This window comes from Carassius carassius, chromosome 50, assembly GCF_963082965.1.
Source record: "Carassius carassius chromosome 50, fCarCar2.1, whole genome shotgun sequence".
Lineage (NCBI taxonomy): Eukaryota > Metazoa > Chordata > Actinopteri > Cypriniformes > Cyprinidae > Carassius > Carassius carassius.
In genome coordinates this window covers 7,317,909-7,338,165 of record NC_081804.1, presented here as the reverse complement: position 1 = coordinate 7,338,165, position 20,257 = coordinate 7,317,909, and the positions used below count along the sequence as shown (strand labels likewise).

General features: G+C 40.2%; 1 protein-coding gene across 1 annotated transcript in view; it reads left to right on the top strand.

The window, feature by feature from the left end:
* The window catches only part of LOC132133791 (neuron navigator 2-like), a 72,623-nt gene that overhangs the window by 9,003 nt on the left and 43,363 nt on the right, over window positions 1–20,257 (top strand). The window contains exons 7-10 of the mRNA XM_059546763.1: window positions 1,095–2,040; window positions 2,142–2,251; window positions 5,079–5,190; window positions 16,923–17,273. Of these exons, the coding sequence (XP_059402746.1) occupies window positions 1,095–2,040; window positions 2,142–2,251; window positions 5,079–5,190; window positions 16,923–17,273 (1,519 nt within the window). The remainder of the gene's footprint in view (window positions 1–1,094; window positions 2,041–2,141; window positions 2,252–5,078; window positions 5,191–16,922; window positions 17,274–20,257) is intronic.

Genomic DNA, 20,257 nt, shown 5'->3' with positions numbered 1-20,257 from the left:
CTTCACAGTCAGTCTCCTTTTTTTAAACGGCATGGTTTTATCTAGAAAATAAACATGAATACATCTCATCACATACTTCAAATATTCCTGTTCATAGTTCACACATACTTTTTTTTTGCCCTTCATTCAGTATATGCTCTCATAGTTTCAAACTCCCACAGGCATCACACTAGCAAATGTCGATGTGCAACAGCTTGACCTCACTTGCTAGTGTTTGAAAGATTTGACCCACTTTCTCAGTGCCAGAGTTTGACCTCCATACTTGGCCAGTTGCCAGCTGCCTGTTACCGTTAAATGTCCAAAAAGTGACCCAAAGCAATTTAAAAAAAAAATTGTAATTATTTTTTACAAACTAAACAATATATGTATATGTATAATGTGTGTGTGTGTATATATATATATATATATATATATATATATATATATATATATATATATATATATACACATTAACATTTATATATCTTTTTAATATATAGTTTACCAATTAATTTAAAATATTTGAAATATTTTTGCAATACTTTAAAATATTGCTTTAACAATTCTGTCATTAAATAAAAATACTATTTATTTAGATTAAAGGGTTAGTTCGCCCACTTTGCAAAATTATGTCAATAATTAATAACTTACTCTCATGTTGTTCCAAACCCGTAAGATATTTTAGATTTAGTCCGAGAGCTCTCAGTCCCTCCATTGAAACTGTGTGTACGGTATACTGTCCATGTCCAGAAAGGTAAGAAAAACATCATCAAAGTAGTCCATGTGACATCAGAGGGTCAGTTAGAATTTTTTGAAGCATCGAAAATACATTTTGGTCCAAAAATAGCAAAAACTACGACTTTATTCAGCATTGTCTGTTCCAAAAATAAACGGCATGAGGGTGAGTTATTAATGACATAATTTTCATTTTTGGGTGAACTATCCCTTTAAGTACACTTTCAGAAGCCTCAGAGAGTTAAATAAATGGAGATTAGAGATCCTTTGGTAATTGACAATAAGGATGTGCAAATGAGGATTTTTTTTTGTCTCTTTTGCACAAGCACGGGAGTGTTTGATGACCTTCTAAAATGCTATATATCATTTTGAATTTACAGAGAAAAACACACCATCACCCATAATGGTTGATCATGGACCAATCAGCTCGTCCATTCCTCCAGCCAGCTGCGCCAGTACCAGCACCACAACTACCCCCTCTAAACCCTGGAGAAGCAAGTCGCTCAGTGCTAAACACACTGCTACATCCTCCATTGTCACAGTTAAACAACCACCCCCGGATTCTCTTGAGGTTCCTCCTAAGGTGATCGGCCAGAAGTCCATGCTGGAAAAGCTCAAGCTCTTCAACAGCAAAACAGGTTCCAGAACTTCCAAACATGTCAGTATAGAAGATGTCGATGCTGTTGAACCAGAAGAAGGCCAGATTTGCCCCATATACCCTGAAGCCCTCCCGGGAAACCAAAGGCCTGTCACTCCCATCAGTTCTGGTGACTCAAGTCCCAAGTTAGCGCATCAGGGCATTGCACATTCGACGCTTGGAAGGGCTTTGGCACCCAAAATAACTAAGTCAAAGCCTAAAGAGAAAGAGAAGCTCAAAAACCTTCCTGTTACAGAACCTGAACATCATAAAGGAGATAACAAAACTGATGGACATGTTGCACCCAACACTAAGAAGTCTGTTCCTAAAGGAAACAAAGCCAAGAAAGACAGAGCCAAGTCAGCCATGAGTGGGATTCCTAAACCAAGCCAGATAGGAAAGTGTTCAACTGTAAATAAGATTGTAGCATCACCCCCTTGTGGTCCGGAAAGAGAACGCTTATGGAATGGAAAGATGGGAGGGCTGTCTGTGCATAAAGGGCAGAAAGAAAGCAGAAATTACAGCTCTACATCTAGCTTCGCATTTTCAGAAGGGAGAAGTTGCCAAGATCTAACTCTTGGTGTTCAGACCCACTCAACAGCCAGTAATACAGTCAGTGTCCAACTTCCACAGCTCCAACAACAATACCACCATCCCAACACGGCTACTGTCGCTCCATTCATGTACAGGTGACAGATTTATGATAACTTTAATGCATTATCCTAGATACTCCATCAGATTATATTTGGCTCTGAACTAGCAGGTTGTCCTGCCTCTCTCTGTAAAGTAGGTCTCAAACAGAAATTGATAAGACTGGGCTTTTGGCAAGATTGGAGGAAAGAAGAGAACGAACTGGCCTGTGCAGCAAATCCATCCATACTTCTCTGGAGAACCTGACAGGTAAACATGAGCATACTCATGGACAACATTACAATATATATATATATATATATATATATACATTACTATTTTTAATGTTTTTGAAATAAGTTTCTTCTGCTCATCAAGCCTGCATTTATTTGATCAAAAATACAGAAAAAATGTAATATTGTGATATATTATTACAATTTACAATAATGGTTTTTAAATTTATTATACTTTAAATTATCATTTATTTCTGTGATGCAAAGCTGAATTTTGAAATCATTCTAATATGATGATTCATTATCAAAGTTGGAAACAGTTCTGCTGCTTAATATTTTTTCAGAACATGTGATACTTTTTTAGGATACTTTGATGAATAAAAAGTAAAAAAAAAAAAAAAAAATTTAAATATAAGTATTTTTCAGTAATTTGGGGTCAGTATTTTTTTTTCATTCTTTTTTTTAAATGAAATCAATACTTTTATTCAGCAAGGATGTGTTAAATTGATAAAAAGTGATAGTAAAGAAAATAAATTATTAGAATATATATTATTTATTATTTATTTTGAATAAATGCAGTTCTTTTTAACCTTTTATTGATCAAATATATTAGACAGCAGAACTGTTTCCAACACTCATAATAAATCAGAATATTAGAATGATTTCTAAATGATCATGTGATAGACTGGATGTTACATGTGACACTGAAGGCTGGAGTAATGATGCTGAAAATTCAGCTTTGCATCACAGGAATAAATTATTTTTTTAAGTATATTCAAATAGAAAACTATTTTAAGTTGTAATAATATTTCACAATATTACTATTTTTTCTGTATTTTTGATCAAATAAATGCAGGCTTGATGAGCAGAAGAAACTTCTTTCAAAAACATTAAAAATAGTAATGTTTCCAAACTTTTGGTCTGTACTGTATATATATATATATATATATATACAGTACAGACCAAAAGTTTGGAAACATTACTATTTTTAATGTTCTACTACTTTTCACGGGAAAAGAAATATATAATCATTTCAGTGCTTTATAAAGGGTCATTCATAGCAAAAAAAATACATTTAGAAATTTGTAGCAAATTATTTTAGTGAATTATTTAACAGTTAACTAAAATAAATCTGAAAGACTCGGGACAGTCGGGAAACCATGTGAGGTAAAAATAGCAATTATGATGTTTTACCATGTTACAGTGCTATATGTTGGAAGTATTGCTTGTCAAAACATTCTTAATCTCATTGTACTAAACATTTTCTACTGGACAAGTGTTGCTACTTTTAGGTAGTTACTCTCTAACTCTAATGCCCAGTTTGGACAAGGTCATTTACTGTGACTTTTTGTATAAAACAACACTGATTATTTATGAATAAGTGAACACTCTGAGGCCAATGTCAGGCCAGTCAGAGGCTGAACAAGAAAACAAAACAGCACTCATCTGCATGTAAAAGGCTATGGATGTCAAGGAGTTGCCAAGACCCACTAGCGCACGTGTGTGTGTGTGTGTGTGTGTGTGTCCTTTCTCAGTCTGTCAGAACTTTGTGTAGAGAGAAAAACTCTTCTCCACAGGGGAAGTTCCCTGGGCTGGTGTAGACATGAGAGCTGTATTCTAATTTCCCCTCTCTTGTCCATGGAGGAAAGGAAAAGGCAGGACTGAAGTCACAAGAGCTTCTTTCACAAATCAATCGGCACATTCTCTGGGAAAACGACTCCAAATGTGTCAGACAGGCCATTTATCCATCTTAATAGGAGCGTAGGAGAGTCAGGGACACGTTGCCACCAAAAAAAAAAAAAGCTCAGGACTTTAGTAGCTCTGTGAACTCGCTGTCTGCAAACAAGACAAAGATCTGCGCCACTGGAAACAGACTTGAATCGTCTTCTCAAAGGACCGAACAGGAAGTCATTGTCAGTTGGCATCTCCTCTCAGAACAGGAGAAACAAGAGATGGTTCTCATGAAGACACCTCAGACGACTGCTCCAGTCTCAAGAGAAAGGACAGCTTCTGGAGTTTAGACAGTTCTGGAGGACCTCCGACATCTTCTGAATGGCTGTCTGAACACACTCAACCAAGGGGTCTGAATGAAGGGGGGGTTAACACATTTAGCTGTATATATCAGCTACATTTGAGTCAACGATCTTGTGTGTGGGATGGAATTGCTTGTGTTAATGAGGAGATCCTTCAAACCATGTTGGATATGTTTGAGAAGCATGAAAGTAAGTAGATCTGTGTGTGTTGGACGACTATCTGTTTTAAAGAGTTAGGAAACACACCTGTTTTTACTCAAGTAGCACCTAGTGAACCCGAGATTTAGCACTGACCTCAGTAAGCAGTTCTGAAAGAGGTTGTTTGTGGTTTTTACAGCCTACAGGAATGTACTTTACCATGGCACTCGTTCTTTTACACATTTTGCATCATGTGTAAGTGTGTGTGTGTGTGTGTGTACTGTATGTGTGTATGTCTCCTCTGTACCTCCTGAGCCCCTTGTGGACCCCTCATGATCAGTAAACAGCCGTTAATCCGAGTGGCCAAATCCCCGCTCACCTATGGCATACACTGTGTTTATTTTCAAGCAGCCATTGGCTAACGTTTCGTCCGTTAACATTGGTGCAAGAAAACAAAAAGCTCTTTCACGGAAAGCTAGGAGATTTAACTTCAGAGCAAAAGGGGCAGAGTTAGAGCTGTGATCCTAATACAGAGTTTGGAATTGCTTCATTTACATTATCCCAGGATTCTCAGGGTTTTGGCTGCGTTTTCGAAGCATTTTAGGTGTGTGAATATGTGTGTTCGGACATGCCTTAGAGTTACGGTAGCAGCTGTTTGCAGACTGTGGTGATGGAGATGTCTGGTTTCATCAGGTGAGGTCTCAGAAACCAAGAGGTTATGTACTGTGAAAAACATTGCTGATCTGAGGCAAAACCTGGAAGAGACCATGTCCAGTCTGCGGGGGACGACTTATTTTAGTCACAGGTAAGAACCGCGTGATGATTTTATTTTTGGTTATTTGTGTGTTCGGAAGTGTTCAAAGTGCTCAAACGTATCTTAATGGAATATTCTGGGTTTAGTACAAGTATTGATTTCCACAAAATAAATACATTTGTCCCTTCCTAAAAAAAAAAAAAAAAAAAAAAAAAAAAAAAAAAAGTTTTCAATGAAGCAGCTAGTGGAAATGAAAGGAGACTATAAATGTTTTAACAGAAGTGTTTTACGAAATTACAAGCTTCATATTTCTGCTTTTAAATCATTCAGAAATTGGCCATACTTGCAACTTCCATTTTTTTGCTTTTTCAATGGAAACCTGGGATCAGTATTAACATCTCTCACTCTCAACTTCAAAAACAAGCTTAGTATTTTTATATTATTTATTATCATCAATATTATCAATAAATGAGCCTGCAACATAGTAAACTGAAACGACTCAAACAGAAGTTATATTACAAAAATCATCAACAAAGCAGGAGGGCACACACTATCCTCCAATCACCTGCGAGCAGAATAGTTTTGGAGATGAAAAAGGAGAATAAGGCAAGAGCTCTAAGGGGGGCACTTTAATATAGCCACTTATTTGTAATAAAATAAACTCAAACCTTATGTATCTACTATTAGTATTACTACTGTTTATTTATTGATTTAATGATTAATGCATTTTAAAAATATTTGACAAATTGAATTAGGTCCCTTATCTTCCCCTGCACCATTCACCTTCTCCCATGTTTGCTGTCTATCTACATCTCTGTTGGTGGCATTGTTTGTCTATTTACATCTATTAACCATCATTGCTTGGATTACAATGTCACATGTCTGCATGTTAAATGCAATTTTACTTCATTGAGAGGGAGGAGGGGGCCCAATGATGGATTACGCTACAGAACTTTTAATATCGCACTGATTGGCTAATAGCTGCGAGCAGACAGTGTCAACAATATATTGGAAAAAACAATGACCATAAATGTAAAAAAAAAAAAAGTTTACCTAACAAGCAACCATATTTTTATAAAAAATGCAACCCACGACCTGTGATTAACGTGACTTTACAACATAAAATACGCTTACTTGGCAGCTTTGCCAAGGAAATAATTTTTTGTGGTAATCAACCATAGACTGTATAAAAACATGGACGTAGTGTCCATGACGTCACCCGTAGACTCCTGAAGTCTGTTTTTGACAGGCGGCAAGGAAGTCGCCCAGATGTTGAAGTCGGCCGTGTGCCGCCATCTTGTAGCAGAACTTCACTTGCGTTAGCATCCCATTGACTCCCATTCATTTTGGTGTCACTTTGACAGCGAATAACTTTACATCTGAGGCGTTTAAAGACTCCATTTGTCCATTATTTATTTCTAAAGATACACGACAATGTATAAAGGGCTCCATTACCTTCTATGTTACATTATGGCCCCGTAGAAACAGTTTTTGTAAAAATAGGCTAATGATTGCATCATAACCACTCAACTCTCTGTCGCACAGTAGAGAAATTACCGTACAGACAGGAGGAGAAGCTCGCAGGCAATCAGGGAGACGTCAAGAGAGAAGCCCATAGATACAAGCCCTGGCATTACATTTTAAAATACTATACAAAATAATTAATCAGAATACTTACTCCTGCTCACTCACGCCAAAGAACTCCCCGCTCAAGCTCGCCGTCTCTGCAAAATCAACAATGGCAGTTTGCACGCACAGCTACTAGAAGATTTACATCTGTCAGGCAGTCTGCACGTCAGAAACGGAAGTGCTAAAAATCGCTAAAAATGGGCTTCACTTGTCTCAGTTGAGTTCCAATGGGGTCGCTGTGTCCATTTCTTTTACTGTCTATGGTTTTTGAAGCCTAAAGTGTGCAGAGTGGGCTGTCACCATCTTGGCAGCACGTCATCTCATCGCACGACTCGCTCGGACAATCGAAAATGGGCAAAAAGGCAGGAGCTAGTTGCTGAAGCCACGCCCATCTAGCGCGACGGCAGTGTCAGCAGCTGCAATCCACCTGTCACTCAAGTGAAGTGAAGTGAAGTGAAGTGACATTTGTAGCTAAACCCCAGCCAGACAATGGTGAAGCTTACTGATATTTCAAAAAGTCTTTATTTTCTTAAACCTTTTTTCTCCTTGAAACACCGTAAGAGCTAGGACAGATAAATAACATAAAATTAGCTCTTACGAACTCAAACATAGCCAAAGGCCACATTCAACAATATATTGTATATTATATAACAATATATAACAACATTACAAATAGCCATTCATAAAAACCCTTTTATGACATTACCTCAGTCAGTATTAACAATGCTGAAAGGTTTATGTTAGCATAACTTCACATAACATAAGCGGATACACATTTAAACACTTCAAGTCGAATAAATTATCCTACATATTAATGCAAACAAACATTAAACAAACCAAACACAATACCTTGTTCCCGTTCCAGCTAGGTGCTTAATTATACCCTCCTTTTCTTTAGTGTTTTCGACTTCAGAGTGTTTTAGAGCAACATGAGATTTTTTCTCCTTTCCTTCCGTGTGTGCGTCTCTCTAACAAGTCCCACCTTTCTAGATGCAAAATTAACGTTCCACTATGGAGACGGAAATAAAGGACTCGCCACATTAACAGAGGAGACTAATAAAATAAAGTTCGAAAGTAATTATTAATTTACTCTTTCTTTAGAGTTAGTTACACTCCCACCAATCATGAGTGAATAATGGAACGGTACACAGATTACATTAGGCACGAATGATTTTAACTGAAAATTGCCTTCCCTAAGCCGTATAAGAACAAAGACAACTTATGCCAAAGTTGGAAACTTAACTATAACTATGTAATATTATGCGCTATGGAGGGAAGGAGCAGATTTAGTTAGTCTCCAGCAGCAGAACAAGCTTCTGGACTGGGCGCTCAACTTCGGACACCTTGTGAAGACGCTCACCTTTCTTGCCAAGCTTACTGTCACCAAGCTGAATTTTAACTCTCCGTACAAGTCCATCTTTGTCAGTAGTGGTTTCTGAAACTCTACCCAATCTCCACTCATTCCTGTGCACATCCTCTCCTTTCATGATTACAATATCTCCTACTTGTAAATTTCTTCTTGGAGCATGCCAGCGTTGTCTGAGAGCAATGTTGGCAAGGTATTCCTTTCGCCATCGACTCCAGAACTGTTCTGCGAGATATTGAACATGTCTCCACCTTTTCTTGCCATACACATCTTCTCTGACGAATTCACCAGGAGGAGGCAAGGCTTGGACAGATTTCATCGTCAGAAGATGATTAGGGGTGAGTGGTTCGAGGCTATGGGGGTCACTGAGATTGTCAACAGTCAGAGGACGACTATTGACTATAGCCATAGCCTCATAGAAAAAGGCCCGTAGTGAAGCATCATTTAGTCTACCAGAGGAAAGGGCAAGAGTGGACCTTAGAACGCTTCTCACTGTCCTTATTTGTCTTTCCCACACTCCTCCGGCATGGCTAGAATGGGGTGCATTCATGCTGAAGTCGCACTGCTTTTCTGCAAGAAATACAGCCAGACGGTCTGCATCGACTTCCCTTAAAGCTTCTCTAAACTCATTTTTGGCTCCTACGAAGTTGCTTCCTTGATCAGACTTGATCTGACGAACAGCACCACGTATGGCGATGAAACATCGAAGGCCATTTATGAAGGCATTTGTCGACATGTCTTCAAGAACCTCAATATGAACAGCACGGGAACTAAGGCAAGTGAAAAGAAGACCGTACCTTTTGTTCTCTTTTCTTCCTTGTTTTGTAAGGAATGGCCCGAAGCAGTCCATGCCGCAGAAAGTGAAGGGAGGTGATGGCTCCAACCGTTCAGGGGGTAGATCGGCCATCCTTTGCTCTTCCATAGGTTTGCGTTGCCGTCTACAAGTGACACATTGACGAATGTAGGATGCAACTGCCCGGTTGATTCCTGTAATCCAGTAGCCGCTGCGCCTTATTTCATTAATGGTAAGACCTTTACCTTGATGTTTCATTTTCTCGTGGTGATAGGCAATAATCATCCTCGTGATGTGATGATCTTTGGGAATGATTGCAGGGTGCTTGATGAAGTTGGGAAGAGAGGAATTGCACAGCCTCCCTCCCACCCTGAGGACACCGTCGTCGTGGAGAAAAGCGTCAAGAGCATGTAACGGATTGTGATGTGGTAGAGGGATCCCTTTGCTCAGCAGTTTCAACTCTTCTTGATACACATTTTTCTGCAGATCTTTGATTAAGCAATGTTCTGCCTCTTCTCGTTCTGTTACAGTGGTGAGACTGTTTGATCTGTTCTTGCTTATACGCCTGAGAATGCGTGCAACTGCTCGCGTAGCTAGCGACCATGATGAGAACTTAGACAAGCGATCAACTAGGTTCACGCATTCAGTGGTTTTGGTACTGAGCGCTAGAACACTCCTGACCTCTGGATCTCCGACGGTTAACTCTGGTATTTCATCTGTAACCAGCTTTATTTCCTTGTTCCATAGGAACTTGGGCCCAGTGAGCCATGTGGATGACAAAAACTCACTGGCAGTTAAGCCCCGAGAAGCATGGTCAGCAGGATTCTCATTTGTTGGGACATATCGCCACTGTTGTGGGGCTGAGCTGAGCTGAATCTTCTGAACCCGGTTAGCCACAAACGTGTGAAATCGTCGTGCTTCGTTTCTTATATAACCTAAGACCACTTTAGAGTCGGTCCAGAAGAACTCCTCGGCATTAATACATCCCAATTCCTCCTTAAGCATGTTGCTTATCTTCACTGAAACAACTGCTGCTGTTAATTCTAATCTTGGGATGGTTGTGACCTTGGTTGGAGAGACACGTGATTTTCCTACAACTAAGGCACAATGAATATCACCCTCTTCGTTTTGGAGTCGCAGGTATGAGCACTGGCCATAACCCTTCATACTGGCATCAGAAAAGTGATGCAGCTCTGTCTTTGAGACCCTTCCAAATCCAGCAGGTGAGTAGGTACGGGATATGGTGAAATTATCTAAGTGGGCTAGATCACTTCTCCATTGTTCCCATTTTGGGCGAAGCTCGTCAGTGAGAGGATCGTCCCAGCCAGTACCCCGTCTGCACATCTCCTGAAGAATGATCTTCGCTCTGAGGACGACTGGCGCCACAAACCCAAGAGGATCGTACAGAGAAGCCACTGTAGATAAAATGCCGCGTCGAGTTGCAGGCTGTTCTTTGAGGCTGACGTTAAGCCTGAAGCAGTCAGACTCCACATCCCATTGAATCCCGAGAGCTCTCTCAAGTGGCAAATCATCAAATGCGAGATCCATATCCTTCACATTGGTTGCTCGTTCGGATTGTGGTATACTCTCTAATACCTTTCTGTCGTTAGACACAAACTTATGTAGACGGAGACCACCCATGGCACAGAGTTCACGAGCTTCCCTGGCAAGCTGAATAGCATCTTCAGTGTTTTCAACACTTGCGAGCCCATCATCTACATAAAAGTTCCTCATAACAAATCTCGAGCCTTGAGTGTATATGTCACGATTCTCCTTAGCTAGATGTTTCATCCCATAATTTGCACATCCTGGAGAGGAAGCTGCACCGAACAGATGCACTTTCATGCGAAACTCGCTGGGCTGTGAGTTTAAATCTCCTTGCTTCCACCAAAGAAAGCGCAGGAAGTTGCGATCAGCTTCGACCACGTGAAACTGATGGAACATCTTCTGAATGTCGCACATCAATGCAACGGGGTGCTGTCGGAAACGGATGAGAACTCCACTTAAGTTGTTCAACATGTCAGGCCCAGAGAGGAGGTGATCATTCAAGCTTGTTCCTTTGTATCTGGCAGAGCAATCGAACACTACACGAAGTTTATCTGGCTTCTTCGCATGGTGCACACCATGATGGGGAATGTACCATCTCTCGCCTTCACTCCCACCATCCTTGACCTGCTCAGCATCTCCGTTTCCGATGACCTCCTCCATGAACTCAACATAATGCTTCTTATACCTTTCATCCCGTTGCAATTTCCTTTTAAGGTGAAGGAGGCGTGTCATAGCTGAGCCTTTGTTGTCAGGCAAACTGGGTCTGGTTTTGAAGGGCAGAGGCATCTCATAATGGCCATGTATATTTTTCCTTATTCCCTCATCCAGTATGTTGAGGAATTTGATGTCGTCTTGTGACACAATTTTGCTGCCGTCACTGCCATCTTTGAAGTCAGACTCTAAAATGCGAATGACGTCAGTAGGAGTTATCGGAGGTAGCTCCTTAACTGTAATTCTGTGACACAAATGATGTGTGCTCAACGCATCATGGGTCTGTAGTGAGCGCCCTACAATACTCCATCCTAAATCCGTCCTTACAGCGTAGGGTTCCTCGTCTTCTCCTAAAAGGACTTGTCTTGGTGCCATAGCTCTTGAGCAGTTGTAGCCGATCAAAAGACCTACTACACAGTCCTTCAGTGGTTGGATTTCATCCACTATTTCTGCAAGATGACTCCATTGTTTAGCGGTCTCACAAGTGGGAATGTGAGAGCGGTTAACAGGTATGCAGTCCTTTGTATAGGCGACCGGAAGATCAACTTGAACTGCGGAACTATATCCTCTAACACGAAGTCCAGAAACACCTTCGCTTGTGAGCACTGTATCCTTACCACTCATAGTCGTCAACTTCAGTTTCACTGGATACTTGTCAGCATTAAGACCATCACTCACTTCTTGGTCAATAAACGTAGTGTCGCTTTGAGTGTCGAGTAGTGCATAGACAAGTTTCTCAGTCGTTGGATCATTTTTAGATGAAACCCAGACCGGTATCACCATTGATGTGTTGGATGAGCCTTCACCTGCTACACTGAGTGACGTTGCAGCAGCGCCTCGATTTGTCTCTGGTTCTGTTGTAGACCTTTCTCTTTTATAGTTGTCATCATGCAGGGCTGTAGGATGCTTTCCCTTACAGTGGTCACAAAAATGACGATGACGGCATTCTCTCACGCTGTGGCCGGATTTCAGGCATCCATAGCAGAGTTTCTTCTCCTTTATGTAGTTGCGTCGCTCAACCAACACCATCTCAGTGAACTTGGAGCATGCATGAAGCTGGTGTCTATTATCTTGACAAAGAATACATAAAATCTTAACCTTCCTCTGTTCTGACTTATGGTTCTCATTGTCAGTGACTGTTTGAGTGGTAAGAACACTAGCCTTGTTTTTCTTTACGTCTTTGAGATTTCTCTTCTCAGTGATAGAATCTGATAAACGAAGGGCATGAAAGGACGTAATGGGATTGCAGGCAATCTCAGCTTCGTTTGACGTGAATCTAGCAAACTCCTTGAAACTTGGAAATTCTTGATTTTCATTTAGGCTTTGCGTGACTTGTCGGTTCCAGCTTAAAGCTGCCCAGTCTGGTAATTTGTGAACCAGCTTCCGATTCTCCTCCCAGTCATTTAATATGTCGAGACCCTTGACATAAGGCATGGCATCTTGACAAGCATTTAGAAAATCTGAGAAGCGTCTCAGTCCTTCAGCATCCTTTGATGGAATTCTCGGCCAGTTGGTAAGCTTCTCTCTGAATGCTCTCTGAATGGTGAATGGCTGACCAAAGCGATGGTTCAGTTTGTCCCATGCGTCTTGGTATGCTTCATTGTCATTTCGGTAGAAGTTGCCATCTAAAACCTGCCGTGCTGGGCCACCAACGTATTTTTTCAGGTAATATAGTTTTTCAGCTGGTGTGATTGCCCTTTGATCAATGAGTGAGGTGAATGCTGACTTCCATTCAATAAATTGTATGGGATCGCCATTAAAGACAAATGGCTCAGGAACAGGAAGCCTATTTAAGGCTATGTTGTCTTGAAGGATCTGAGCGAGAGAGGAAATGTCTGTACAACGGGGCGATGCAACTTGAGAGAGGGGCACTGTAGTTACAGGCACATTCTTTGCTTCCATGTTCCTTTCCCTTTTAACATAGTTAGCATCCTTGTGTTCTGTCTCCTTTTCATAGATCCTCAACTTGGCTTGAGCTGCCCGTATCTCTTTCTCTGCCTGCAGTCGCTCCAACTCACGCCTTTGAACCTCTAGAGCCTTGCGTTGTTGTTCCTCTAACTCTCTTATGGATTCCTTTTGCCTTTCTTCCTCTAGCAGCATCTGATAATTTGCTTCTTTCACTGCTAGTTCAGCAGCAGCATCTGCACGTTTTGCTGTCATAACTGAAGTTATGGAGTAGTGGTCAGACTGGCTGTGACTTATAAAAGAAGCCGCGGATCCATAGACAGACTTTGCATAGTCATGGCGGAGCAGTTCATGAAGGCGTTGTCTTTCCTGCTGCTCATCAAACCCGCTTTCATCATCTATAGCTCTGCTGTAGGCAATGTTGATGATTTCTGTGGTCACCGATTCACACGTATCAACTCTTCTTCTTATGTCGGTGGAGGGTGTAGTGAGATTTCGAATTTCATAATAAATGTTCATTACATCTTCTTTATCTTTCTTAAGCTCTTCAATGAGAGGCCAGAGCTGACTCTCTGACATATAAGTCTTTAGCTGATCTCTTGCCTTCCGTGTGTGGAGCTTCCATAGCTCGTACATGACATACAGCCTTTTCTCTTTTTTCTTGGCCTCTTCATATTGATGTGCGCGCATCTTCTCTGTAGGATGGCGTGTGCGTTCAGAGCGTCTTGGACCTTCATGAGCATTGTCATCCTTGTTAAGCTTGCCTTGGAGATAAGTTAAACTTTGTTGTTTAGCTTCATTTGTTTCCTTCAGACACGGTCTCTCTGAAGAGTCTACCATTATGTCGGCTTCACCTTGTAAATCTTCATGCTGATAACCAGCCATCTGCTCCTCCACCTCTATCTCATTACCTGACTCTGACATTATCACCTAAAATTTTAAACTCTAACGGCAGAAGACCCCTTAGCAGATGTAATAAAGCCCTCGTTATGAACTGTATGAACATAAAATATCAGAACATCAGTTTAAAGTGGTTAGCACATATGCATTTACATATAGACACTCAAATAACTGTAATAACTGACAGTGTAAATACCACAATAAACAAAGTTATCAAAGTTCTTAAATCCAAAATGCAAGAAATGAAAATGTGAAGACCTCAAAAAACACAGTTAATTAAGTGGATAAACGCAAAGTCCAAAAAATAAAATATAAAAAAATGTCTATGTGTCCTTAATTAGAAAGAGTCCATGTGGATGCACGCAGGCATGAGTGCAAATGTAACCACAGCTTTTTGTTGCTCTCGTTGCTGAGTCGGTAAGTATTAAATGTTCAGTCCAAGAAGCCGTTAATCCGTTGTTCGCCTTATTACTGTACTATAGACTGTATAATAGTGGGTTAATACTCACAGTCCTGCATCAATGTCCGTGAATGAGGCTGTACTTGACCATTTCACCGAATCTGTGAGACCGCTGTCCAACGTAGGTCAGGCGCGAGGTGTGAAGATGCAGCTTGATGCGTCCATGCTGACACAATGTAGCAGAAACTGTAACCGGCGCTTTGAAGATCCTCCGTGGCCCGTCGTAGACAACACGTCGTCAGTATCGATGCGGGTCAAGCTCTTACTGTAGCTAAACCCCAGCCAGACAATGGTGAAGCTTACTGATATTTCAAAAAGTCTTTATTTTCTTAAACCTTTTTTCTCCTTGAAACACCGTAAGAGCTAGGACAGATAAATAACATAAAATTAGCTCTTACGAACTCAAACATAGCCAAAGGCCACATTCAACAATATATTGTATATTATATAACAATATATAACAACATTACAAATAGCCATTCATAAAAACCCTTTTATGACATTACCTCAGTCAGTATTAACAATGCTGAAAGGTTTATGTTAGCATAACTTCACATAACATAAGCGGATACACATTTAAACACTTCAAGTCGAATAAATTATCCTACATATTAATGCAAACAAACATTAAACAAACCAAACACAATACCTTGTTCCCGTTCCAGCTAGGTGCTTAATTATACCCTCCTTTTCTTTAGTGTTTTCGACTTCAGAGTGTTTTAGAGCAACATGAGATTTTTTCTCCTTTCCTTCCGTGTGTGCGTCTCTCTAACAAGTCCCACCTTTCTAGATGCAAAATTAACGTTCCACTATGGAGACGGAAATAAAGGACTCGCCACATTAACAGAGGAGACTAATAAAATAAAGTTCGAAAGTAATTATTAATTTACTCTTTCTTTAGAGTTAGTTACAACATTCAGCCAAGTATGGTGACCCATACTCAGAATTTGTGCTCTGCATTTAACCCATCCGAAATGCACACACACACACACTGTGAGCACACACCCGGAGCAGTGGGCAGCCATTTATGCTGCGGCGCCCGGGGAGCAGTTGGGGGTTCGATGCCTTGCTCAAGGGCACTTAAGTCGTGGTATTGAAGGTGGAGAGAGAACTGTACATGCACTCCCCCCACCCACAATTCCTGCCGGCCCGGGACTCGAACTCACAACCTTTCGATTGGGAGTCCGACTCTCTAACCATTAGGCCACGACTTCCCACAAGTGGCCACACCCTTAATTATGCAGGATGAGTTGTAAAAAAATTCCCCCTCACAGTTGTCATGAAGGTCAAAATTAGCTATATAGAAAATTCGTTTTTGCACCAGGCTGTAAACATGTTTTTTCCTGCTGTAAAGTTGGGCATTTTAACATGGGCAGTCTATGGGAGTGACTCCTTTTTGCAGCCAGCCTCAAGCGGCCAGTCGATGAATAGCAGTTTTAGTCACTTCCTCGTAATCAACCCAAAGGAGTCCCACTAGTGGTATCTGCTTCTTACTGCACTTTTTCTACTTCATGATCAGACTCAGTTCAGTAGGGTTGAAGTACAACATGACATTAATTATGACTGGGCACAGAGATCACAGCACAGTTCCAAAAGCACCCCATTGTTCCCGGGTGTGTGAACTCTTTTATCTCTGGGAGTTTGCGAACTGTAAAACTCTAAATGGCTTTGAGGAAGTCCGTTTGATTGGCATTAGGAACTGATTTGAGGGGTGCCGGGTTTTTGTCTTTTGTGTGATCGGTTTGATGCGTGTCTTGGCCTTCCAGGGTACAAAAGTTGGCCGTGAAATCGTCTGGGAACCTCCTACTGCCCGCTAATACTGGATAAAAAGCTTGTTTTAATATTCCAATGAAACCCTGTCCTGACAGGATGCAGAATTTTGACAGAACCTCAGTGATGCTTTTACTTTTTGCTTGCTTTACATTGCTAAAACCGAAATATAAAGTACATTAAAGCAGGAGAAAAAAATGACAAAATGACTGAAACTAAAATTAAAATGAAAACTGAAACTATAGAAAAGATTTCAAAAAGCCAACTGCATATAAAAGACTTTCTGTAACAGTCTATTAAATGATAAGTAATGGTTAGACTATATTGTTTCATCTCGTAAACCTCTCCTATGACATGTGCAACTATATATTGTTTTGTTAATTATTATAATTATAATATAATATTTGTTCTATCATTTATTGTTTTAGTCTGATCAATGTTGTGTGTTTTGATACCATCTAAAATTTATTTGTAACTTGGTGGTTGTCAGTTTTGTTACAATCCTTTCTTCATTCAAGGACGACTTTTATAAGAGGAAATGTGTTTCAAAACTTTGTGTATCTGAAAATTCATTTCCATTAAATGAAAGAGAATAGGGATCAACTCTAAAAATGGTCCATATAACTATTTGATATACAACAAACAGTTTACATTTATGCATTACATTCTCATGTCTTTTCTGTCTGACCTTCGTTTGCCAGCATCCTCGAGACGACCTTTGACAGCACTGTTACTACTGAAATAAATAGGAGGTCTTTGCTTGCTCTCACTTCCTGCCCTGCTTCTGCATTACCATGGCGACTGGGCTCATCCAGTCCTCGCCTACAAGCTGGTGATGCTCCCTCTTCAGGAAACACATTTTCACAGCATGGCAGTGGCTGTGGGCAGCACACACACAGGGATCAGACCTGCACGCACAATGGTGTCCTCTGCGACCTTGAACTCTCTGAGAAGGTGGAGGAGCTGGAGGGGGTCGCCATGGAAAGATCGGGGTACATGAGTGATGGAGACGTCCTGGGCAAGAGCATGAAGATGGATACTGTCACCAATGGGTAAGTAAATATACACAAGAGCACAGATTGATAGCATTATATTTTTATTACCCCATTACTGTTATCTGCTATCATAAAATAACCTTTAGGTTTAAAATTCTACATATGACAATGTAACACAGTTCATAGTCATGGGAAGAAGGAGGTGGGAACCGGCAAACATTTAAATAAAACTTTAATAATAAACACAAATGAGTGCGACAGCTCCTCGCGGACAACTGCCCCACACAAACAGAACCAAAACACAAAATAAAATCCAGGCCTGGTCCTCTCTCTTCCAACACTGTCGACACTCCTCCTTTTATTCTTCTGAGGCTCCTCCTCGCTCCATTTCCATGGCTTTCGGTCTGCTCAAGACAATTATTGCACTCCTATTCTTTTGTGTTCCAATAGTGGGAAGATGTGGCCTAGTGGTTAGTGAGTTTGACTCCTAACCCTAGGGTTGTGGGTTTGAGTCTCGGGCTGGCAATACCACGATTTAGGTGCCCTTGAGCAATGCACTGAACCCCCAACTGCTCCCCGGGCGCCGCAGCATAAATGGGTGCTCACTGCTCTGGGTTTGTGTTCATGGTTTGTGTGTGTTTCACTTTCACTTAGCGCTCGTTCACTAAGTCTGTGAAGTTTAGCAGAGAATCGCCATGCAGTGGCTTCTGACAGCAAAATGTAAATATTTCCATGACTTACTGTTTACTGATGGAGAATAGAGCTTTCCAAAGTTAAAATTGCGCCATTTTTTAGAAACAGAGTCTGTGCACAGCAAGACTCCCAGGTTTAGGAAACTGTCCTCCGTAAAATGTGCTGCACAAACTCTAACACATATTTCTAATTGCGTCTACATTCGGGAGGCCAAATAAGTGCTTTTGCTTTCACAAAGATACAGTGTCTTCACAACATAGTGGCAATAACACTACTGTGATATCAGAAGCTACGCCTTCTTTCTCTGCACATACTGTACATTTGAACAGTATTATACAAATATTTTCACATAGGGATGTAGATATGTGAGGGAGAATTAGATCGGGGTGCTTTCAGCAGGTTTTGGTCACCCTTCTCTTTTAGATAGAAAAAAATCAATTTGTGGGAGACTTAGAGCTTTAACTTTGCAGATCGTATACACAGGGGCATCGGACTGAGGGGAAAAACCAGTACTGATTACCAGGGCCCCAAAGGAAGAGAGGGCCCTCGAAAAGTCTGGAATATATATTTTCAAGGGGAGGGGGCCCATTAGGACTGCCTATGCATAGGGCCCGGGATCTTTTGCAGTGCCCCTGCGTATACATGCACCAACAGCTACATAACACACTGAAGAAAAATTAAAACATGAAAATGCATCATATGACCCCTTTTTTATGCCACCTTTTGACAATCTTTTACAAAGTATTTGTTAATATTTTAATATTTTTATTTTCCAGTCTTATTTTACATTTAGTTTAGGTTTTAATAATTTTGTTATGTGCTTTTGACATTTAAATTCTTTTTTTCCTGAGATATATTTCAAATATTTTTTTTATATTCAGTAAAATAAAGTGCTACCATTATTTTTCTTTTAGTACTTTTCCAGTACTTATTGCATTGTAGTTTATTGACAAGGCCAAACTTCTAAATTTCGTTTACGTTTTTCATCCAGTCTTTACATTTTATTTTAAGCTTCATTTCAGTTAACAAAAACTATTTTGTAACAGTTTAAGTTGTAGTTAACCTCTGAATAAGAGAATAACATCGAAATATATGGCAAAAAAATCATTTATACATAGCGAGAAAGAGAGAGACAGAGAGAGAGAGAGAGAGAGAATATATGTGTGTGTGTGTGTGTGTATATATATATTTACTGTATATAAGTATGCAGTTAAGAATGCATCTCTGTGTCTGCCTCTGGATGGCGCTCTTTTGCTAGTCCTTTTTACTAATAAATTTTGAGCTTTTTTAAATGAGCCAAATGTTGATTGTAATTGTGTAAGATGTGTAATTTAGGTGTGTAACAATTTATAATGTCCATTTAGTACTATTTATCAGAAGATGCAATGTTAGTGTATGTGTAGCACAGTACGGCTCCCATGAGCTGCTAGCCACAGCTTTTTAGCATGTAATCATGTAATGTCCAAAACCCAAGTTCGTCTGCTTCTATGTGCAGCTTTAAGGAGCTATAAATGTGTAGGGTCTCACTACGGTACAATAATACTTTTTCAAGTTAGCAGTTATTTTGTTCATATGTCTGTTATCAGCTTTTCATTTCGCTGTCTGTCAGCAGGACATGGAAACACAACATGTAGCCCGTGGTAAGAAGATGGTAGTCAAAGGTCATGGGAAATATTCAGGATTCAAATGGTTAAATCCTGAGATGGGCTGAATATATGAATATTTGTGGCACGAAGAGAGAGAGAGAGTACTTGAATTTACCTCACAGACACGCATTTAGCTGACTTTCATGGAAAAAAATCTGCGACCTTTTGACCCTGTGGAAGAGATATGAGGTTACATCCAAATTTGGAAATGCGACTAAATGCACAAATACAGCACATGTAGCAATGTACACACAGGCTCGTGCATAATCTTTCCCTAGTCCTGTTCAAACAGGAATCAGACAGACACCTTTTATTGGATTCTCATATTCCTTCTGCTCACTGCTGAATTCCAGCAGAGTGATTCTGTCACCACAAGAAAATCTTAGAGAGACATTTGATCATAGTTGGAAAGCTTTTAAGCCCAATTACTGAGACCATCTATGGATGGATTTTGAAACGCAGTCAACATTGGGTACTTGGGTACTACAGCAAATTCTGTTTCTAAAACCCGATGCCTTGGTTTGGATTAGTGTCTTTTTACCAGCTTATCTTAGTGCCATCTTACATTTTAGATTAATCGGATAAAGACAACAGGAAAAACACTTAACAATGTTTTGTTGGAGATTATGTAGGTATTGTTTTAGTCCCTCGAGTATCTGTTTTGTTTTGTCTTTTTATCTTATTTTATCAGATTTTTTAATA